At 44.7% G+C, this 17500-nt stretch overlaps 1 protein-coding gene across 3 annotated transcripts in view; it reads right to left on the bottom strand.

Annotated features, from left to right (window-relative positions):
- The window catches only part of slc6a16b (solute carrier family 6 member 16b), a 38734-nt gene that overhangs the window by 15062 nt on the left and 6172 nt on the right, over nucleotides 1-17500 (bottom strand). Inside the window, exons 5-14 of one of the 3 annotated variants that reach the window (XR_014534287.1) lie at nucleotides 17436-17500; nucleotides 17148-17258; nucleotides 16210-16451; nucleotides 10574-10760; nucleotides 8496-8697; nucleotides 8218-8377; nucleotides 7477-7639; nucleotides 6788-7216; nucleotides 5895-6205; nucleotides 5222-5756 (exon numbers count right to left, since the gene is read on the bottom strand). The exon at nucleotides 17436-17500 is cut by the window's right edge and continues 111 nt beyond it. Coding sequence is in view for 1 of the 3 variants with exons in the window: in XM_083546257.1 (XP_083402383.1) it covers nucleotides 6934-7216; nucleotides 7477-7639; nucleotides 8218-8377; nucleotides 8496-8697; nucleotides 10574-10760; nucleotides 16210-16451; nucleotides 17148-17258; nucleotides 17436-17500 (1413 nt within the window). In the remaining 2 variants the exon portion in view is untranslated. Of the gene's footprint in view, nucleotides 1-5221; nucleotides 5757-5894; nucleotides 6206-6787; nucleotides 7217-7476; nucleotides 7640-8217; nucleotides 8378-8495; nucleotides 8698-10573; nucleotides 10761-16209; nucleotides 16452-17147; nucleotides 17259-17435 lie in introns of those variants that run through there. The other 2 variants (XR_014534288.1, XM_083546257.1) reach the window with 2 other exon arrangements.

Here is a 17500-nt window from a genome sequence, read left to right as displayed (position 1 = left end):
CATTCCACTTTTTTCCCTTAAAAAAACTCTTTGGTTGCTTTTGCAGTATGCTTTGGATCATTGTCCATCATTGTGAAGCGCTGTCCAATGAGTTCTGAAGCATTTGGCTGAATATGAGCAGATAATATTGCCTGAAACACTTCTGAATTCATTCTGCTGCTTTTGTCAGCAGTCACATCAATAACTACAAGAGAACCAGTTCCATTGGCAGCCATACATGCCCACGCCATGACACTACACCACCATGCTTCAGGTGGTATGCTTAGGTTCATGAGCAGTTCCTTTCCTTCTCCATACTCTTCTCTTCCCATCACTCTGGTACATCGTTGATCTTGGTCTCATCTGTCCATAGGATGTTGTTCCAGAACTGTGGAGACTTTTTTAGATGTTGTTTGGCAAACTCTAATCTGGCCTTCCTGTTTTTGAGGCTCACCAATGGTTTACATCTTGTGGTGAACCCTCTGTATTCACGCTGGTGAAGTCTTCTCTTGATTGTTGACTTTGACACACATACAACTACCTCCTGTAGAGTGTTCTTGATCTGGCCAACTGTTGTGAAGGGTGTTTTCTTCACCAGGGAAAGAATTGTTCGGTCATCCACCACAGTTGTTTTTCGTGGTCTTCCGGGTCTTTTGGTGTTGCTGAGCTCACCGGTGCGTTGATTCTTTTTAAGAATGTTCCAAACAGTTGTTTTGGCCACGCCTAATGTTTTTGCTATCTCTCTGATGGGTTTGTTTTGTTTTTTTAGCCTAATGATGGCTTGCTTCACTGTTAGTGACAGCTTATTGGATCTCATCTTGGAGAGTTGACAGCAACAGATTCCAAATGCAAATCACACACTTGAAATGAACTCTGGACCTTTTATCTGCTCATTGTAATTGGTATAATGAGGGAATAACACACACCTGGCCATAGAACAGCATACATACACATACACACACTTTAGCTCCATCTTGAATCTAGTCCCTTCTGGTAAGGTAGGATTCTAACTTTGTATCACTATTTAACTCAGTTGATTCTAGAGTGTTGGTCTGTGCTTATTAGTTCTATTAGGTGATTACCGTATTTTTCGGACTATAAGCCGCTACTTTTTTCCCACTTTTTGAACCCCGCGGCTTAAACAACGAAGCGACTAATTTATGAATTTATTAATGATTTTTAAACGCACGACGATGCCAAAGGATAAACTCCCGAGAGAAATTGTTGTGAAAGGAAGGAGGAAGACAGTGAACAATGATTTTCTTGGTCGGCTACTGTTTAGATACAAGCCGTTGTAGCGTGTTGAGTCTGGGTGAAGGGAGGAGCTCACTAACTCCAGTTACAACAGAAATCATATAAACACAGACAGGTTTCCAAAACTCGTGCTTTTGTATTTTTCTTGGCAACAGCGTTACGGGTTAGTCAAAGAAACTTAATGAGCATCAGAAAATAATGACATATTCCTCGGTCTTGCACAAATGCAGTAATACCGGGAGAATGCAGTGGCAGGCTATTCCCAAAATACCGCTATGCTCCTAAAGAAAGCGCAACATATTTCACCTGTTACACTGTGTGTAACATGTCTTTTATTAAAGCCTGTGTAAAGTACATTATTGTAGACTGCGGCTTATAGACAGGTGCGGCTTATTTATGTTAAAAATAAAAATATTTGTAAAATTCAGTGGGTGCGGCTTATATATGGGTGCACTTTATAGTCCGGAAATTACGGTAATCAAGGGTAGTTTCAGTCTCACTTGAGGTGTGGATTGTGGGCAGGGCTTACTCACTTATATTGAAGCGGTTGTAGGTAGCCCCCCCTAAGGCCAGTAACGCTTAGTGTTTATTTAGAATTTCTTATTTGTACTTTTTCTTTTTAAAACTCATTAATCTCAACTTGAGAGATCAGTCATGTGTCTCAAACACATCTCTGCAGTCATCTCTTACAGACACAAAACAGAGGTCACATTGCCAGTAACCTCATCTATCCTCCCCTGTTGTCTCTATCTCAAACAGTGGTGGTAGGTGGGCTCTGGAATTGCCAGTCTGCTGTAAGGAAAGCTGACTATCACAGGTTTGGCTTCACACTACACCTTCGACTTTCTGGCACTTACTGAGACCTGGATATCCCCACAGAACACTGCTACACCAGCTGCTCTGTCTTCTGCCTATGCTTTCTCACACTCACCAAGAGAAACCGGTAGAGGTGGTGGTACAGGTTTATTTTATCACGGAGATGGTGTTCACACCTCTCCCTTTGTCTCATCTAACCATGTCTTCTTTTGAATTTCATGCAGTTTCAGTTCCATCTCCAATCAACCTTATCATCGTTGTCATCTACCACCCTCCTGGTCCCCTTGGAGACACCTGCTTCATCCTCCCTGACTGCTAATAACTTTGCCTCCTTCTATGATGAAAAGATTAAGAAAATCTGCCAGACCTTCACTTCCTCCCCAACAATGACTACACAACACAGCGACAATCCACTATCCACTGTCAAGCTTCTCAACCTTAACAGAAGATGAGATACTGCAAGTCATCCAATCTTGGTGCAAGTAATCCCACCACCTGTCCTTTGGATCCAATCCCTTCAACTATGCTTCAGACCATCACACAAGATCTCCTGCCCTTCATCTGCACAATCATCAATGGGTCATTAACATCTGGCAATGTACCAACTAATCAACAACTACAGACCGGTATCACTACTCTCCTTTCTTTCTAAATCTCTGGGACGCACTGTTTTTAACCAACTGTCTGTCTATCTCTCACAGAACAACCTCCATGATCCTACTTGGTCTCCTCCTTTTCTCCATCTATACTACACTCTATTGGTGAAGTCATATCCTCACATGGGTTTTCTTATCACTGCTATGCAGATGAAACTAATCTTTTCTTTCCCTCCATCAGATACCACAGCTTCCGCTCGGATCTCAGCATGCTTGACAGACATATCTTCATGGATGAGTGCTCACCAATTTAAACTTAACCCCAACAAAACAGAACTGCTGGTCATCCCAGGTGATTCATCTCCAAATAACACTTCATGACTCTCTGCTCCCCCCTTCAGCCACTGATTGTAACCTCGGGTAACTATGGACAATCAACTGTCCTTCTTCCCACATGTCGCTAATGTGGCTCGTTCCTGTCGATTTCTTCTCTATAACATCAGAAGGATTCGACCATTTCTGTCCACACAGGTGCCCAGGTGCTTGTTCAGTCTCTTGTCATTTCAAGACTTGACTACTGCAGCTCTCTGCTGGCAGATCTTCCCAAACGCTATCCGTCCACTGCAAATGATCCAAAACGCAGCTACACGGCTTGTGTTCAATCTGCCCAAGTTCTCCCACACCACCCCACTGCTGCGCTCCCTTCACTGGCTTCCAGTAGCTGCACGTATCAGATTCAAAACACTGATGCTTGCCTACAAGGCCAAAAATGGACCAGCGCAATCTTACCTCAGTGACCTCATCACATCTCACACTGCACCACGCTGTCTGAAATCCTCCAGTACTGCTCCACTGGTACCACCTTCTCTCAGAATGAGATGCGGTAAGTGAGAGGTAAGTACACTTCAAGGCTTTTCTCTGTTCTGGCACCAAGGTGGTGGAATGAACTTCCCCTAGATGTCCGTACAGCAGAGTCCCTGACTATCTTCAAGCGATGACTGAAGACCTTCATCTTCCTGAAACACTTAAATTAGCACTTTCCAAGCTTGTAGAATTCAAGAGTTATATTTATATTAAGTGTGTGATCTTGTGTACAGTGTAGATTTATTCATTACTAGAGACTCAAAGTACTTTTGTACGTCGCTCTGGATAAGGACGTCTGCTAAATGCCGCAAATGTAAATGTGTGTGTGTGTCTGTATATATATATATACACACACACACACACACACACACACATACAACTGTCTCTTATAGCTGTGTGTGTACCTGTCTCCTGTAGCTGTGTGTGTGTGTGTGTGTGTGTATACCTGTCTCCTGTAGCTGTGTGTGTGTGTGTGTGTACTTGTCTCCTGTAGCTGTGTGTGTGTGTGTGTGTGTGTGTGTACCTGTCTCCTGTAGCTGTGTGTGTGTGTATGGATGTTTAGTGTAGAAGTGGTTGTAGATGCAGTAGATCACTCCCATAAGCGTCATGGTTCCCACTGCAGCAGCAATGAACACACCCAGCCTATTATTAACATGGACATCTGCCTCACACACACACACACACACACACACACACACACACACACACATTAGTGACATGACTGTGTCCGTTGTGGCACCTGTGAAATGTGGATTCTGTAAAGGTGTGATGGAGTCTGATCTGATCTGTGGTGGAGAGTGATTGTGTGTGTGTGTGTGTGTGTGTGTGTGTGTCTTACAGGTTTGTTTGTGTGTGAATGGATCCTGCTGCTCAGTGTGTTGCTCAGCATCAGAGACAGAGTCAGCATTCTGAGAGAGACAAAGTGCCACACACACACACATCCCCAGAAGTGTGCGCTCAAACATACCTAAGTTACAACACAAATCTTCATTAGCATTAAAGTGTAAGTGTGTGTGTGTGTGTGTGTGTGTGTGTGTGTAAAGGGAAGTATAGTCCATTTGAGTCTTTGGAAGAACTGAATCAGTACAACTATAAAATAACACAATTACAAAAACAAACTATTTCAGGATACAGAAAAGCATGGATTATGCAGCAACACATATGTCTCACACAGAAGTAGAAATTAGTATAGTCCTTTCAAATGTTTAGAAACAACACAAGCACACCAATATTACACAACTAAAACTAAAAGCATGGATTATGCAGCAACAAACACAAGTCCAGTTGTGTGTGTGTATTTAATGTATATATAGATAATAAAGTTTACCTGCAGCTCAGGTGTATCTGTGTGTTCTGTATCTCACTTTCTGCTGTTTGTACATCAATTGTTTTCCAGGGTGGATCCTGCAACCAAGACAATCCAATTCTCCAGACAATTTTACACACACGCGCACACAAAAACTGGCATATAGAACAGTAGCATGGCGGTGTGTATTGAAGTATGAACAGGCAGTTTTGTTGTGTTTTATGACATTATTAGTAATTGATTTGTTTTGTGTTTTTTTGTTTATTTCAGTAGAATCCAGAAGGTCACTGAGCGACGTTCACTGAGTTATAAACACACTAAAGACAAATAGAGATACCAGTACGTGTGTGTGTGTGTGTGTGTGTGTGTGTGTGTGTGTGTGTGTGAAAGAGAGAGAAAGAAAACCTTTGTAAAATCATGATAATTTAATATCAGGTGAAATTTAACAAAATATTACATCAATCACCAGCACTTTTATTAATAATAAACAAAAAAATGATTCACTCACACACACACACACACACACACACACACACCTGTGACCTATATATAAAACCAATTTACCAAAAATGTGTGTGTCTGTAAATTCGATATGAAATAAATAGAATTGCGTATAAATGTTTTTGGATGTAAACTTTCTCTTAAAAGGTGCAGCAGGTTTATAACAACCCGTCTCCATGGAAACTGAAAGTACGGCTTAAATTTAAAACAACAATCAAAAGTGTGTGTGTGTGTGTGTGTGTGCATACACATTATATTCAATGATGGTGTATAAAATGGAACTATGGGGAATTGGCTAAGTTTCATTCAACACACGCACACACACACACACACACTATAAAATGTATAAAGTTATGAAACATCCACAGAATTTATACAAAAATGTAATAATAAAAAAAAAAAAATTCTGGAAAACATTATTTATATTGTGAAAAATCACACTGGGGGGGGAAGAGAGAGAGAGAGAGAGAGAGAGAGAGAGAGAGAGAGAGAGAGAGAGAGAGAGAGAGAGAGAGAGAGAGAGAGAGATATGCAGGTGACGGGGGGGGGGAGAAAGAGAGAGAGAGAGAGAAGGTGACATTGGGGGAGGAGAGAGAGAGAGAGAAGGTGACATTGGGGGAGGAGAGAGAGAGGGGCAAGTGACACTGGGGGGAGGAGCGGGAGAGAGAGGGGGGCAGGTGACACAGGGGGGGGGAGAGGCAGGTGACACTGGGGGAGGAGAGAGAGAGAGAAAAATCGAGAGAGAGGGGGGGGCAAGCTGACACTGGGGGGAGGGAGAGAGAGAGAGAGAGAGAGAGAGAGAGAGAGAGAGAGAGAGAGAGAGAGAGAGGGACAGGTGACACTGGGGGGAGGAGAGAGAGAGGGTGTGTGTGTAAGGTGTTTAGAACACCTTTAATGGTACAGAGATTAACAGTCGTGTGTGTGTGTGTAAGGTGTTTAGAACACCTTTAATGGTACAGAGATTAACAGTCGTGTGTGTGTGTGTGTGTAAGGTGTTTAGAACACCTTTAATGGTACAGAGATTACCAGCTTTGTTTGTGAGTGTGTGTGTGTGTGTGTGTGTGTGTGTGTGTGTAGGTTGTGTATAGAACACCTTTAATGGTACAGAGATTACCAGCTTTGTTTGTGTGTGTGTGTGTGTGTGTGTGTGTGTGTAAGGTGTTTAGTACACCTTTAACGGTACAGAGATTAACAGTTGTGTGTGTGTGTGTGTAAGGTGTTTAGTACACCTTTAACGGTACAGAGATTAACAGTTGTGTGTGTGTGTGTGTGTAAGGTGTTTAGTACACCTTTAACGGTACAGAGATTAACAGTTGTGTGTGTGTGTGTAAGGTGTTTAGTACACCTTTAACGGTACAGAGATTAACAGTTGTGTGTGTGTGTGTGTAAGGTGTTTAGTACACCTTTAACGGTACAGAGATTAACAGTTGTGTGTGTGTGTGTAAGGTGTTTAGTACACCTTTAACGGTACAGAGATTAACAGTTGTGTGTGTGTGTGTGTATGTAAGGTGTTTAGAACACCTTTAACAGCAGAAGTATGAAGAGTTAAATCTCTGTATGTTTGTTTGCTTTTTCTGTAATTTTTCTCTCCAGCTCATACTACTGTAGACTCCTCCCCTTCCTCCTCCCCTGTTTGTGGGAGGAGTCTGTAGCCCTCCTCAGCCAATGTAGAGGAAGTAGGATCCACATCTGTGTTCAGTGGTGTGCTTAAAGGGGCGGAGTCTGCGTCCGTGGTGCTGCAGGGGGCATATCCTGCCTCGGTGTCGAGAGCTGAGTGGCTGAAATGCTGCCGTAACACAAAGTGGGCGTAACCCAGAGGAACAGGTAGTACTGCAATGATGATGAGTGACGAGAGCACAGCCAATGCCCAATCAGGATACGGCAAATGCACTTCTGATGCCTGAGAGAGAGACAGTGAGGGAGTGAGGCAGATAGTGAGACATAGCATGAGGCAGAGAGTGAGGGAGACAGTGAGGGAGTGAGACAGATAGGGAGGGAGGGAGGAAGAGAGGGAGAAAGACAATGAGACCGTGAGAAAGGTAGGCAGTAAGGAAGACAGGGAGTGAGGGAGACAGTTAAGGAGACAGAGACTGACACAGTGAGGAAAACAGAGAGGGAGTGAGTGTGTGTGTGTGTGTGTGTGTGTGTGTGTGTGTATACCGTATTTCTGTTCCAGGCTGTGTATTGTGGCCGTCTGAGGCACATGTTCAGTAGACTGGCAGTCAGCAGAGTCAACATGGCCAAAAGACACACATACTTCCACAGATACTTATACACCACACACACCGGCCGACCCAGCATCTGTGTGATATCCTTCAGGAACCTGTTACACACACACACACACAATCAGCAATGCACACCACGCAATGATCTGTGTTACACAATGAACACACAGACGTAAATATATACACATTTTATATATATATGTATATATAATACACCAGTGGCAGAGCATCAGGGCCAGTAAATCCTTTTTTGCTGCCATAAACACCATCAGAAGCACTGACCTACATTTACTACATAAATCTATTTCATGAAATTGTATTCATTTATTCCCAACAGTTTATTCTCTTCATAAAGAGAACCCTGAAGCTAGCTAGCATGTCTCAGCCCGGGAAAGGGTTTGTTCTGCACTTCCAGACCAGTGAACACGAGCGGTACCACTGGATTACAGCCTCTTGGGGGCGCTGCACATTATGAGTCTGTATCTCTGGTGGGTAGGTTGTGTTTTAGTTACATTTTAATGTTTTTGTCATGTTATTAGACAAATATTGATTATTGATAGTTTCTATAATTGCGACGTGATTGTGGGGGTATTAAGAGGTGGATTAAGTCGGGTACGTCCTCACTGAAGGACAAGGTACCACATGCACGGTGGATATTACACACACAGTGTTGTACCTGTCTGCTCCATACACCCAGGCAACACTGATGGTCTGGAACACGACGACAATGATGAGCGGCAGTGTGGCAGAGTAATCATCAAACATCGCCACAAAATAATTCCCACATCGCTGTGTGAAGAGCAAACCAACCACAAATGCCAACACACAGCTACACACTGCAGGAGGAAAAAGAGAGAGTCACAACCAGCAACTGTGTTTTCTCAGGGAGGACAAGGTATCTGACATGGGTGTGTGTGTGTGTGTGTGTGTGTGTGTGTGTGTGTGTGTAAAAACCTGTGAATATGAGTTTGTGTTTTCTCAGGGAGGAGAAGGTATCTGACAGGGGTGTGAGGATCCCCTCCATGGTTCCGAACATGGTAGACAGTCCCAGGTTGAGGAGCATAAGGAAAAACAGTGCTGACCAGAAGGGACTCGCAGGGAACAGGGTCATCGCCTCAGTGAAGGCTATAAACGCCAGACCTGTCCCCTCCACCCCCTGAGAGACACAAAAAGCGAGAGACACAGAGAGTGAGACAGAATAAGACATGTATGTGATGTATAGTGTTTATAAATACAATACCTCCATATAAAATCTATAGTATTTATGTGATGTGTAGTGTTTATATGGTGTTATTGTATTTATAAAGTCTATAGTATTTGTGATATGTAACCCAGTCATTAGTGTTACACAAGCCAGTGCACTCTTAGTGTTGGTCCCAAGCCGGGATAAATGTGGAGGTTTGTGTTATGAAGGGCATCCAGCGTAAAACGTGCCAAATCTAATATGCGGGTCACGATTAAGAATTTCATACCGGATCGGTTGAGGCCCTGGTTAACAACGACCGCCACAGGTTTCGTTAGCCAACAGGGTACTTGTGGAAAATGGGCTACTGTTAGCCGAAGGAGGAGAAAGAGAGGAAGATGTCCACAGAGACAGCAGGGAAAGGAGAAGTGGAGGAGAGTGGAGGTTCGGGTTGGTAATTTAAATGTTGGTACTATGACTGGTAAAGGGAGAGAGGGAGCTGATATGATGGAGAGGAGAAAGGTAGAGATGTTGTGTGTTTAGGAGACTAAGTGGAAAGGGAGTAAGAGCAGGATCATTGGAGGTGTTCAAACTGTTCTATCATGGTGTAGATGGAAAGAGAAATGGTGTAGGGGGATTCGTACGACAGGGTGGAGAGAGGAGTTGTGGTATTGTATGAGGAAGTCTGGTGTGTCAGAGAAGTATGTGAGGGTGGTGCAGGACATGTATGAGGACAGTGTGACAGCAGTGAAGTGTGCAGTAGGAACGACAGACTGGTTCAAGGTGAAGGTTGGGTTGCATCAAGGATCGGCCCTGAGCCCTTTCCTGTTTGCAGTGGTAAAGGACAGGTTGAAGGACGAGGTCAGACAGGAGTCTCCATGGACTATGATGTTTGTGGATGATATTGTGATTTGTGGTAAGAGTAGGGAGCAGGAGGAGAAGAGCCTGGAGAGGTGGAGGTACACGCTGGAGAGAAGGGGAATGAAAGTCAGTAGGAGTAAGACAGAGTACATGTGTGTGTGAATAAGAGGGAGGGCAGTGGAGTGGTGCGGTTGCAGGGAGAAGAGGTGGAGAAGGTGGAGGAGTTCAGGTACCTGGGGTCAACAGTGCAAAGTAATGGAGAGTGTGTTAGAGAAGTGAAGAAAAGAGTGCAGGCAGGGTGGAGTGGGTGGAGAAGAGTGATAGCAGGAGTGATTTGTGATAGAAGAGCATCTGTGAGAGTGAAAGGGAAAGTTTATAGGACTGTGGTGAGACCTGAGATGTTGTTTGGTTTAGAGACAGTGGCATTGAGTAAAAGACAGGAGGTGGAGCTGGAGGTAGCAGAGCTGAAGATGTTGAGATGTTCGTTGGGAGTGACGACGATGGACAGGATTAGAAATGAGTTTATTAGAGGGACAGTGCATGTAGGACGTTTTGGAGACAAGGTGAGTGAGGTGAGATTGAGATGGTTTGGACATGTGCAGAGGAGGGACATGGGGTATATCAGTAGGAGAATGCTGAGGATGGAGACACCAAGAAGGAGGAAAAGAGGAAGACCAAGGAGGAGGTTTATGGATGTGGTGAGGGAAGACATGCAGGTAGTTGGTGTGAAAGAGTCAGATGTAGAGGACAGGGGGGTATGGAGACGGATGATCCGCTGTGGAGACCCCTAATGGAAGCAGCCGAAAAAAGAAGAGGAAGAAGTATTTGTGATGTGTAGTGTTTAGACTTTATAAATACAATAACACTATTTATAGTTTTTATGTGATGTGTAGTGTTTATACAGTGTTATTGTATTTATAAATACAATGATACCATATAAAGTCTATAGTATTTATGTGATGTATAGACATATATCATCTTTTGGTACTTTGTTCATGGCATCTTCCAGGCTGCAGTTGCTGATGTTGTACCCAGCAAGGTTCAGTTGATGACCCTCCACTTCATACCAGTGTTTATATGTCTCCACAGAAATAAGCTCCACCTCTGTTATGTTAATGAGAAGAGGGGATGAAAAAACAGAGGACAAGGCCACTTCAGATAACAGCTTTAGATTCCTGCAACACACACACACACACACACACACACACACACACACACACACACACACACACACACACACACACACACACACACACACACACACACACACACACACACACACACACACACACACACACACACACACCATTACACCAGTGGTGGGGCATCAGGGTCAGTAAAGCCTTCTGTGCTGGCCTAAACACCATCAGAAGCACTGATCTACATTTACAACCAAAATGTTTCAATAAATTGTATTAATTTATTCCCATCAGTTTCTTCTCTTCATGTCGTAGTTTCTCTCGGCTGCACTGCTTCAGTACGTGGATGTGGAGGTTAGATTTTTTCGTCCAATCAGATTTCAGCCTCTATGTGCTGCTATGTCGATCTAATCTGCCCAGAGCCTTCAGAATCAGTACTGCTAGACTTTTACCATAGAGAATATTACCAACAGGTCTGTTTCTTTAACCAATCAGATAACATATTCTCCTTATAGGGCAGCTCGCTGGCCCAGAATAGCATCAGCATTTTTCCATCTTCTGATTGGCTGTTCAGAGGGAAACTGTTACAGTCAAGTTGGACTGGTAAAACACGTGTGTAGCTCTGCACACATTAATACATCGGAGCTCAACTTTTTTATGCTTACGGAGGAAAAGAAATTTATCTGGTCTCAGACATACTTCAAAATCCATTTTGAAGAAAAGCTAGACATGGTGAGGAGGACTCTTGGGCACTTGAGCAAGGCCCTCAACCCTCTGTGCATATCCCAGCTTCCGAGCAAGCTGGGATATGCAAAGGACAAATTTCCCTGTGCTGTAATGTATATGTGACAAAGGCTATTCTATTAGCGTGTCTCAGCCCGGGAAAGGGTTTGTTCTTCACTTCCAGAACAGTGAATACGAGCGGTACCACTGGATTACAGCCTCTGGGGGGCGCTGCACATTATGAGTCTGCATCTCTGTTGAGTAGGTTGGATTTTATTTACATTTATATGTTTTTGTCATGTTATTAGACAAATATTGTTCTGAACTGCTCCAGATGATCTAGGTGCACAGTTGTGGTCATAGTGTAGAGGTTTGGAGCTTGCTTTAGTAAACTGTTATTCACCCTCAATATGAGAAGGCCCAGGTACCAAATACACGGCCCGCCACTGCATTTTACACACGCACCATTGTACATGCGCACAATTGTGTAAATAGTTTTACGCAGTTGTGAAAAATGCTGTAAAGTGTTTTTATTTTAATTTTTTATTTTATTAATGAACAAAACTAAAAGTAAATGAACAGAAGAGAATCAGATTTTTGGTGTGACACCAAAACAGCATCAGCTTCACATTACACTAACAGGTAGCAGCTGGGAGAACTTCGATCTTCTGTGGATGTAGGCTTCTCACTTCTGTGGAGGCCAAAATCATCACCTCCATGTTCTTCTCTATGCTGAAAATAGTTCAGTGATGAACCAGATAGTATTGTATGATGAACCAATTCTACCAAGCAGGTGCTGATAATCATCAATTTCATCTGTAGGTTGAAACCCAGTGAAACGGAAACAACTATGTAGGAGCTTTAGACTGGGTGAGGAGCCAAACTCTGCTACTTGGGTGAGATTGTGTAAGACAGTTTCATGTCACAGGTCCTACACCATGGCAAGACTGAGCACAACAACAAGAGACAAGGTAGTTCTCTCCCAGCACACAGATCTCAAAGCACACTGGGGTTTCAATATGTGCTCTTCAAGCTGTTTTAAAGAAGCACAAAGAAATGGGATGGGCGATGTTGAGCAGCGTAGACACAGTGGTCAACCAAGGAAATGTAAAGCCCCACACCTACTTAGATCAAAAGGTGCAGGCTATCTGTTGGTACCTTAAATAATGAAGACTCCAGCAGGGGGCAGATGTTTCTCTTATAAACCCCACAGTTATGGAACAGTCTTTAGTCAGTAGGTGTTTGTGAGGTAAAGGAGCAGATCTGGAGGGATCATGGATATAGAGTGTTTGGTGAACTGGGATATTTGGATGCTGTCGTCTCCTCACTCTCACACGTTCACTCAGGTTTGTTGATGGTGGTGTGGTGGGTCGTCTCTTATCCCAGAGATCCTCATGTTAAACATGCTCCTGAGGTTCCAGTGATCACTGTTCCTGCCCCACTTCCCTCCGCCGATCTACCCACTTCGTCCGGTCTGCCTCTGGATGATGTTCTCTTCGTTTGGAGGCGACTGTGTACAGCTGAAGATGTTTCTCATCAAAGCCTTGGGTGGTTCCACGGAATTCTGGAGTAAGAACAGGAGCTTTGAGGACGGATTTGGACTGTAGTTAATGTAAACAGTCTGCTACACTGACTCAGGACTACAGTTTGCTCTGATCTTCATCACTGCACCTCAACATCGTTTATCTGTAATAAATGGACATTCGGTGGAACCCAGATGAGGATGAGGTTCCCTCTTGAGTCTGGTTCCTCTCAAGGTTTCTTCCTTCTGCATCTCAGGGAGTTTTCCTTCACCACAGTCTCCACCGACTTGTTCATCAGGGACAAACTTACACTTATAAAGAACTTATTCAGTTTTTATCACCACATGATCTGTGTAAAGCTGCTCTGAGACCAGGTTCATTATTAAAAGCGCAACACGAATAAACATGAAATTAATTGAATTAATGTGGTGGATGAAAGACACAGCTCGCTTACTTCCCTTCAACATCAGAAGATGCCCAGCAGTGCCATCAGCAAAGAAATGGAGGAAACCAGTGGAACCAGTTACATCGAGCTAATATGTGGAAAGGTCTGGCCAGAACATGGAAACAAGGCTAAGAGACTGAACTGCTCATAAAAACAGAGGAACTGGGGCAGAAAAATGGCAGCAGGTCTGGACTGATGTCCGAAATATTAGAAAAATATCATTTTTATTTGTATTGCGCTTTTAACAATGGACAAATGTTTTAAAGTAGCTTTACACAGGTCATGTGGTGATAAAGAATAAATAAGATGAATAGATAACATTAAGAACTGTTTTCAGCATAGAGAACAACAAGGAGTCCTGGAAGTGATAGCTTTGGCCTCCACAGAAGTAGGAAGCCTACATCTACAGAAGATCTCTGTTCTCAAAGATGTTTGGAACAGCCTACCTGCTGAGTTCCTTTAAAAACTGTATGTAAGTGGAACATGAAGAACTGATGCTGTTTTGAGGTCACACCAAATACTGATCAAAACAAATGCGAGTAACCTGAGCTCATTTTCAAGTGTTGTCTTAAGGGTCTGAATACTTATGTACATGTGCCATTTCAGTTCTTTTTATTTTATTAAAATGTACAGAAAGTTCTAGAATTTTGAAAAACAGTGTATATTAAGAAGAAATCAATGTGAATGTCTGTAGTGTCAGACTGTAACAGAACATTGAAAATAGTGAAGAGTCTGAATACTTTCTGATTTCAATGTGTGTTACAGATAAATGCGTAAATTAAAGCTGTTTATTTAGTCTGCCAGTGTGTGTGTGCGTGTGTGTGAGATAGTGTGCCCTGTGTTTGTGTGCGTGCGTGTGTTGTGTGTATGTGTGCGTGTGTGCGATAGTGTGCCGTGTTTGTGTGGTGTTGTGTGTGCGTGCGATAGTTTGCTCTGTGTTTGTGTGCGTGCGGTGTGTGTGTGCGTGCGATAGTGTGCCCTGTGTTTGTGTGCGTGCGTGCGATAGTGTGCCGTGTTTGTGTGGTGTTTGTGTGTGCGGGTGCGATAGTGTGCTCTGTGTTTGTGTGCGTGCGGTGTGTGTGTGCGTGCGATAGTGTGCCCTGTGTTTGTGTGCGTGCGTGTGTTGTGTGTATGTGTGCGTGCGTGCGATAGTGTGCCGTGTTTGTGTGGTGTTTGTGTGTGCGTGCGATAGTTTGCTCTGTGTTTGTGTGCGTGCGGTGTGTGTGTGGGTGCAATAGTGTGCCCTGTGTTTGTGTGCGTGCGTGTGTTGTGTGTGTGTGTGCGTGCGTGCGATAGTGTGCCGTGTTTGTGTGGTGTTTGTGTGTGCGTGCGATAGTTTGCTCTGTGTTTGTGTGCGTGCGGTGTGTGTGTGGGTGCAATAGTGTGCCCTGTGTTTGTGTGCGTGCGTGTGTTGTGTGTGTGTGTGCGTGCGTGCGATAGTGTGCCGTGTTTGTGTGGTGTGTGTGCGTGCGTGCGATAGTTTGCTCTGTGTTTGTGTGCGTGCGGTGTGTGTGGGTGCGATAGTGTGCCCTGTGTTTGTGTGGTGTTTGTGTGTGCGTGCGATAGTTTGCTCTGTGTTTGTGTGCGTGTGTTGTGTGTATGTGTGCGTGCGTGCAATAGTGTGCCGTGTTTGTGTGGTGTGTGTGCGTGCGTGCGATAGTTTGCTCTGTGTTTGTGTGCGTGCGGTGTGTGTGTGCGTGCGATAGTGTGCCCTGTGTTTGTGTGCGTGCGTGTGTTGTGTGTATGTGTGCGTGCGTGCGATAGTGTGCCGTGTTTGTGTGGTGTGTGTGCGTGCGTGCGATAGTTTGCTCTGTGTTTGTGTGCGTGCGGTGTGTGTGTGGGTGCGATAGTGTGCCCTGTGTTTGTGTGCGTGCGTGTGTTGTGTGTATGTGTGCGTGCGTGCGTGCGATAGTGTGCCGTGTTTGTGTGGTGTGTGTGCGTGCGTGCGATAGTTTGCTCTGTGTTTGTGTGCGTGCGGTGTGTGTGTGCGTGCGATAGTGTGCCCTGTGTTTGTGTGCGTGCGTGTGTTGTGTGTATGTGTGCGTGCGTGCGATAGTGTGCCGTGTTTGTGTGGTGTGTGTGCGTGCGTGCGATAGTTTGCTCTGTGTTTGTGTGCGTGCGGTGTGTGTGTGCGTGCGATAGTGTGCCCTGTGTTTGTGTGCGTGCGTGTGTTGTGTGTATGTGTGCGTGCGTGCGATAGTGTGCCGTGTTTGTGTGGTGTTTGTGTGTGCGTGCGATAGTTTGCTCTGTGTTTGTGTGCGTGCGGTGTGTGTGTGCGTGCGATAGTGTGCCCTGTGTTTGTGTGCGTGCGTGTGTTGTGTGTATGTGTGCGTGCGTGCGATAGTGTGCCGTGTTTGTGTGGTGTGTGTGCGTGCGTGCGATAGTTTGCTCTGTGTTTGTGTGCGTGCGGTGTGTGTGTGCGTGCGATAGTGTGCCCTGTGTTTGTGTGCGTGCGTGTGTTGTGTGTATGTGTGCGTGCGTGCGATAGTGTGCCGTGTTTGTGTGGTGTTTGTGTGTGCGTGCGATAGTTTGCTCTGTGTTTGTGTGCGTGCGGTGTGTGTGTGCGTGCGATAGTGTGCCCTGTGTTTGTGTGCGTGCGTGTGTTGTGTGTATGTGTGCGTGCGTGCGATAGTGTGCCGTGTTTGTGTGGTGTGTGTGCGTGCGTGCGATAGTTTGCTCTGTGTTTGTGTGCGTGCGGTGTGTGTGTGCGTGCGATAGTGTGCCCTGTGTTTGTGTGCGTGCGTGTGTGTACATTTGAGGGTTTGTGTGCGTGTGTGCATGTGTGTATATATACTCTGAGATGCAGGCCTTGGATAAAGTCTTGGCCCTGAAGCCGAGCACAGAGAAGACAACGAGTGAGGCGAGGACAGACGTGAGGAAGTTGATGGTGGAGACGGTGATGGAGTCTCGGTGGCAGTTATTATTACGCTGGTTGTAGGAGGAGTAGGCGATGATGGAGCCAAAACCCAAACCAAGGGCAAAGAATACCTGAGTGAACGCCTGACGCCACACCTGAACATCAGCCCAGATCTCCAACTGGGGTGGGGGATTAGAGAGAGGGGGGCGGGGGTGAGATCGGGTGCGGCAAAAAATTACAAATATCAGTAATTATAAGAAGATCCTGCATATACATACATACATACAATGATCAGGCATAACATCATGAGCACCTCTCTAACATTGTGTTGGTCCCCTTTTGCTGATAAACAGTCGTGACCCGTTGATCATCAACAGCAGGAACCTCTGCAGCAGTTTGAGCTACAGGAACTCATCTGTTAGATCAGAACACACGGACCAGCCTTCACTCCCCACGTGCATCAATGAGCCTCGTCCCCCACGACCCTGTCACCTGTTCACCACTGTTTCTTTCTTAGAGCATGTTTGATAGATACCAACCACAGCAGACCAGGAACATCCCACAAGAGCTGCAGTTTTGGAGATGCTCTGACCCAGATGTCTAGACGTCACAATTTGTCGAACTCACTCAAATCCTAATGCTCACACATTTTTCCTGCTTCTAACATTAAAATGTTCACCTGCTGCCTGATGAAAAAAATCCACCCACTAACAGGTGCCATGATGATCATCAGTGTTCTTCATGTGTGTTCTAATGTCATAATATTATAATGTCAATGTTATGCCTGATAAGTGTAATATATATATTACACACGTGCGTGTGTGTGTGTGTGTGTGTGTGTGTGTGTGTGTCTCAGCTAGAATGTTGCCATGTACCTTTGGACTGAACATGTACTTGAGTCCCTCTGCTGCTCCGTCCAACGTAAGACCTCTAATCAGGAAACACAGCAGGACCACGTACGGGAAGACAGACGAGAAATACATCACCTAGAACACAATCAACACACAAATACAGTCACAAGCAACACCCAATCACTCAACCAACACTCACAACCAACACACAGCACAAAAATGATACCAGACCTACTGTACTTATATTTTTCCATTACTAGTTGAAACACGATATGATTATACACACACACACACACACACACACACACTCACCTTGCCAGAAGACTTGATCCCCTTAAACATGGCGAGACAGACGATGGTCCAGGCGAGAGCGAGAC

This window comes from Silurus aristotelis (assembly GCF_946808225.1).
Source record: "Silurus aristotelis genome assembly, chromosome: 1".
NCBI classification, from domain to species: domain Eukaryota; kingdom Metazoa; phylum Chordata; class Actinopteri; order Siluriformes; family Siluridae; genus Silurus; species Silurus aristotelis.
This window is presented reverse-complemented; position numbering and strand designations above follow the sequence as displayed.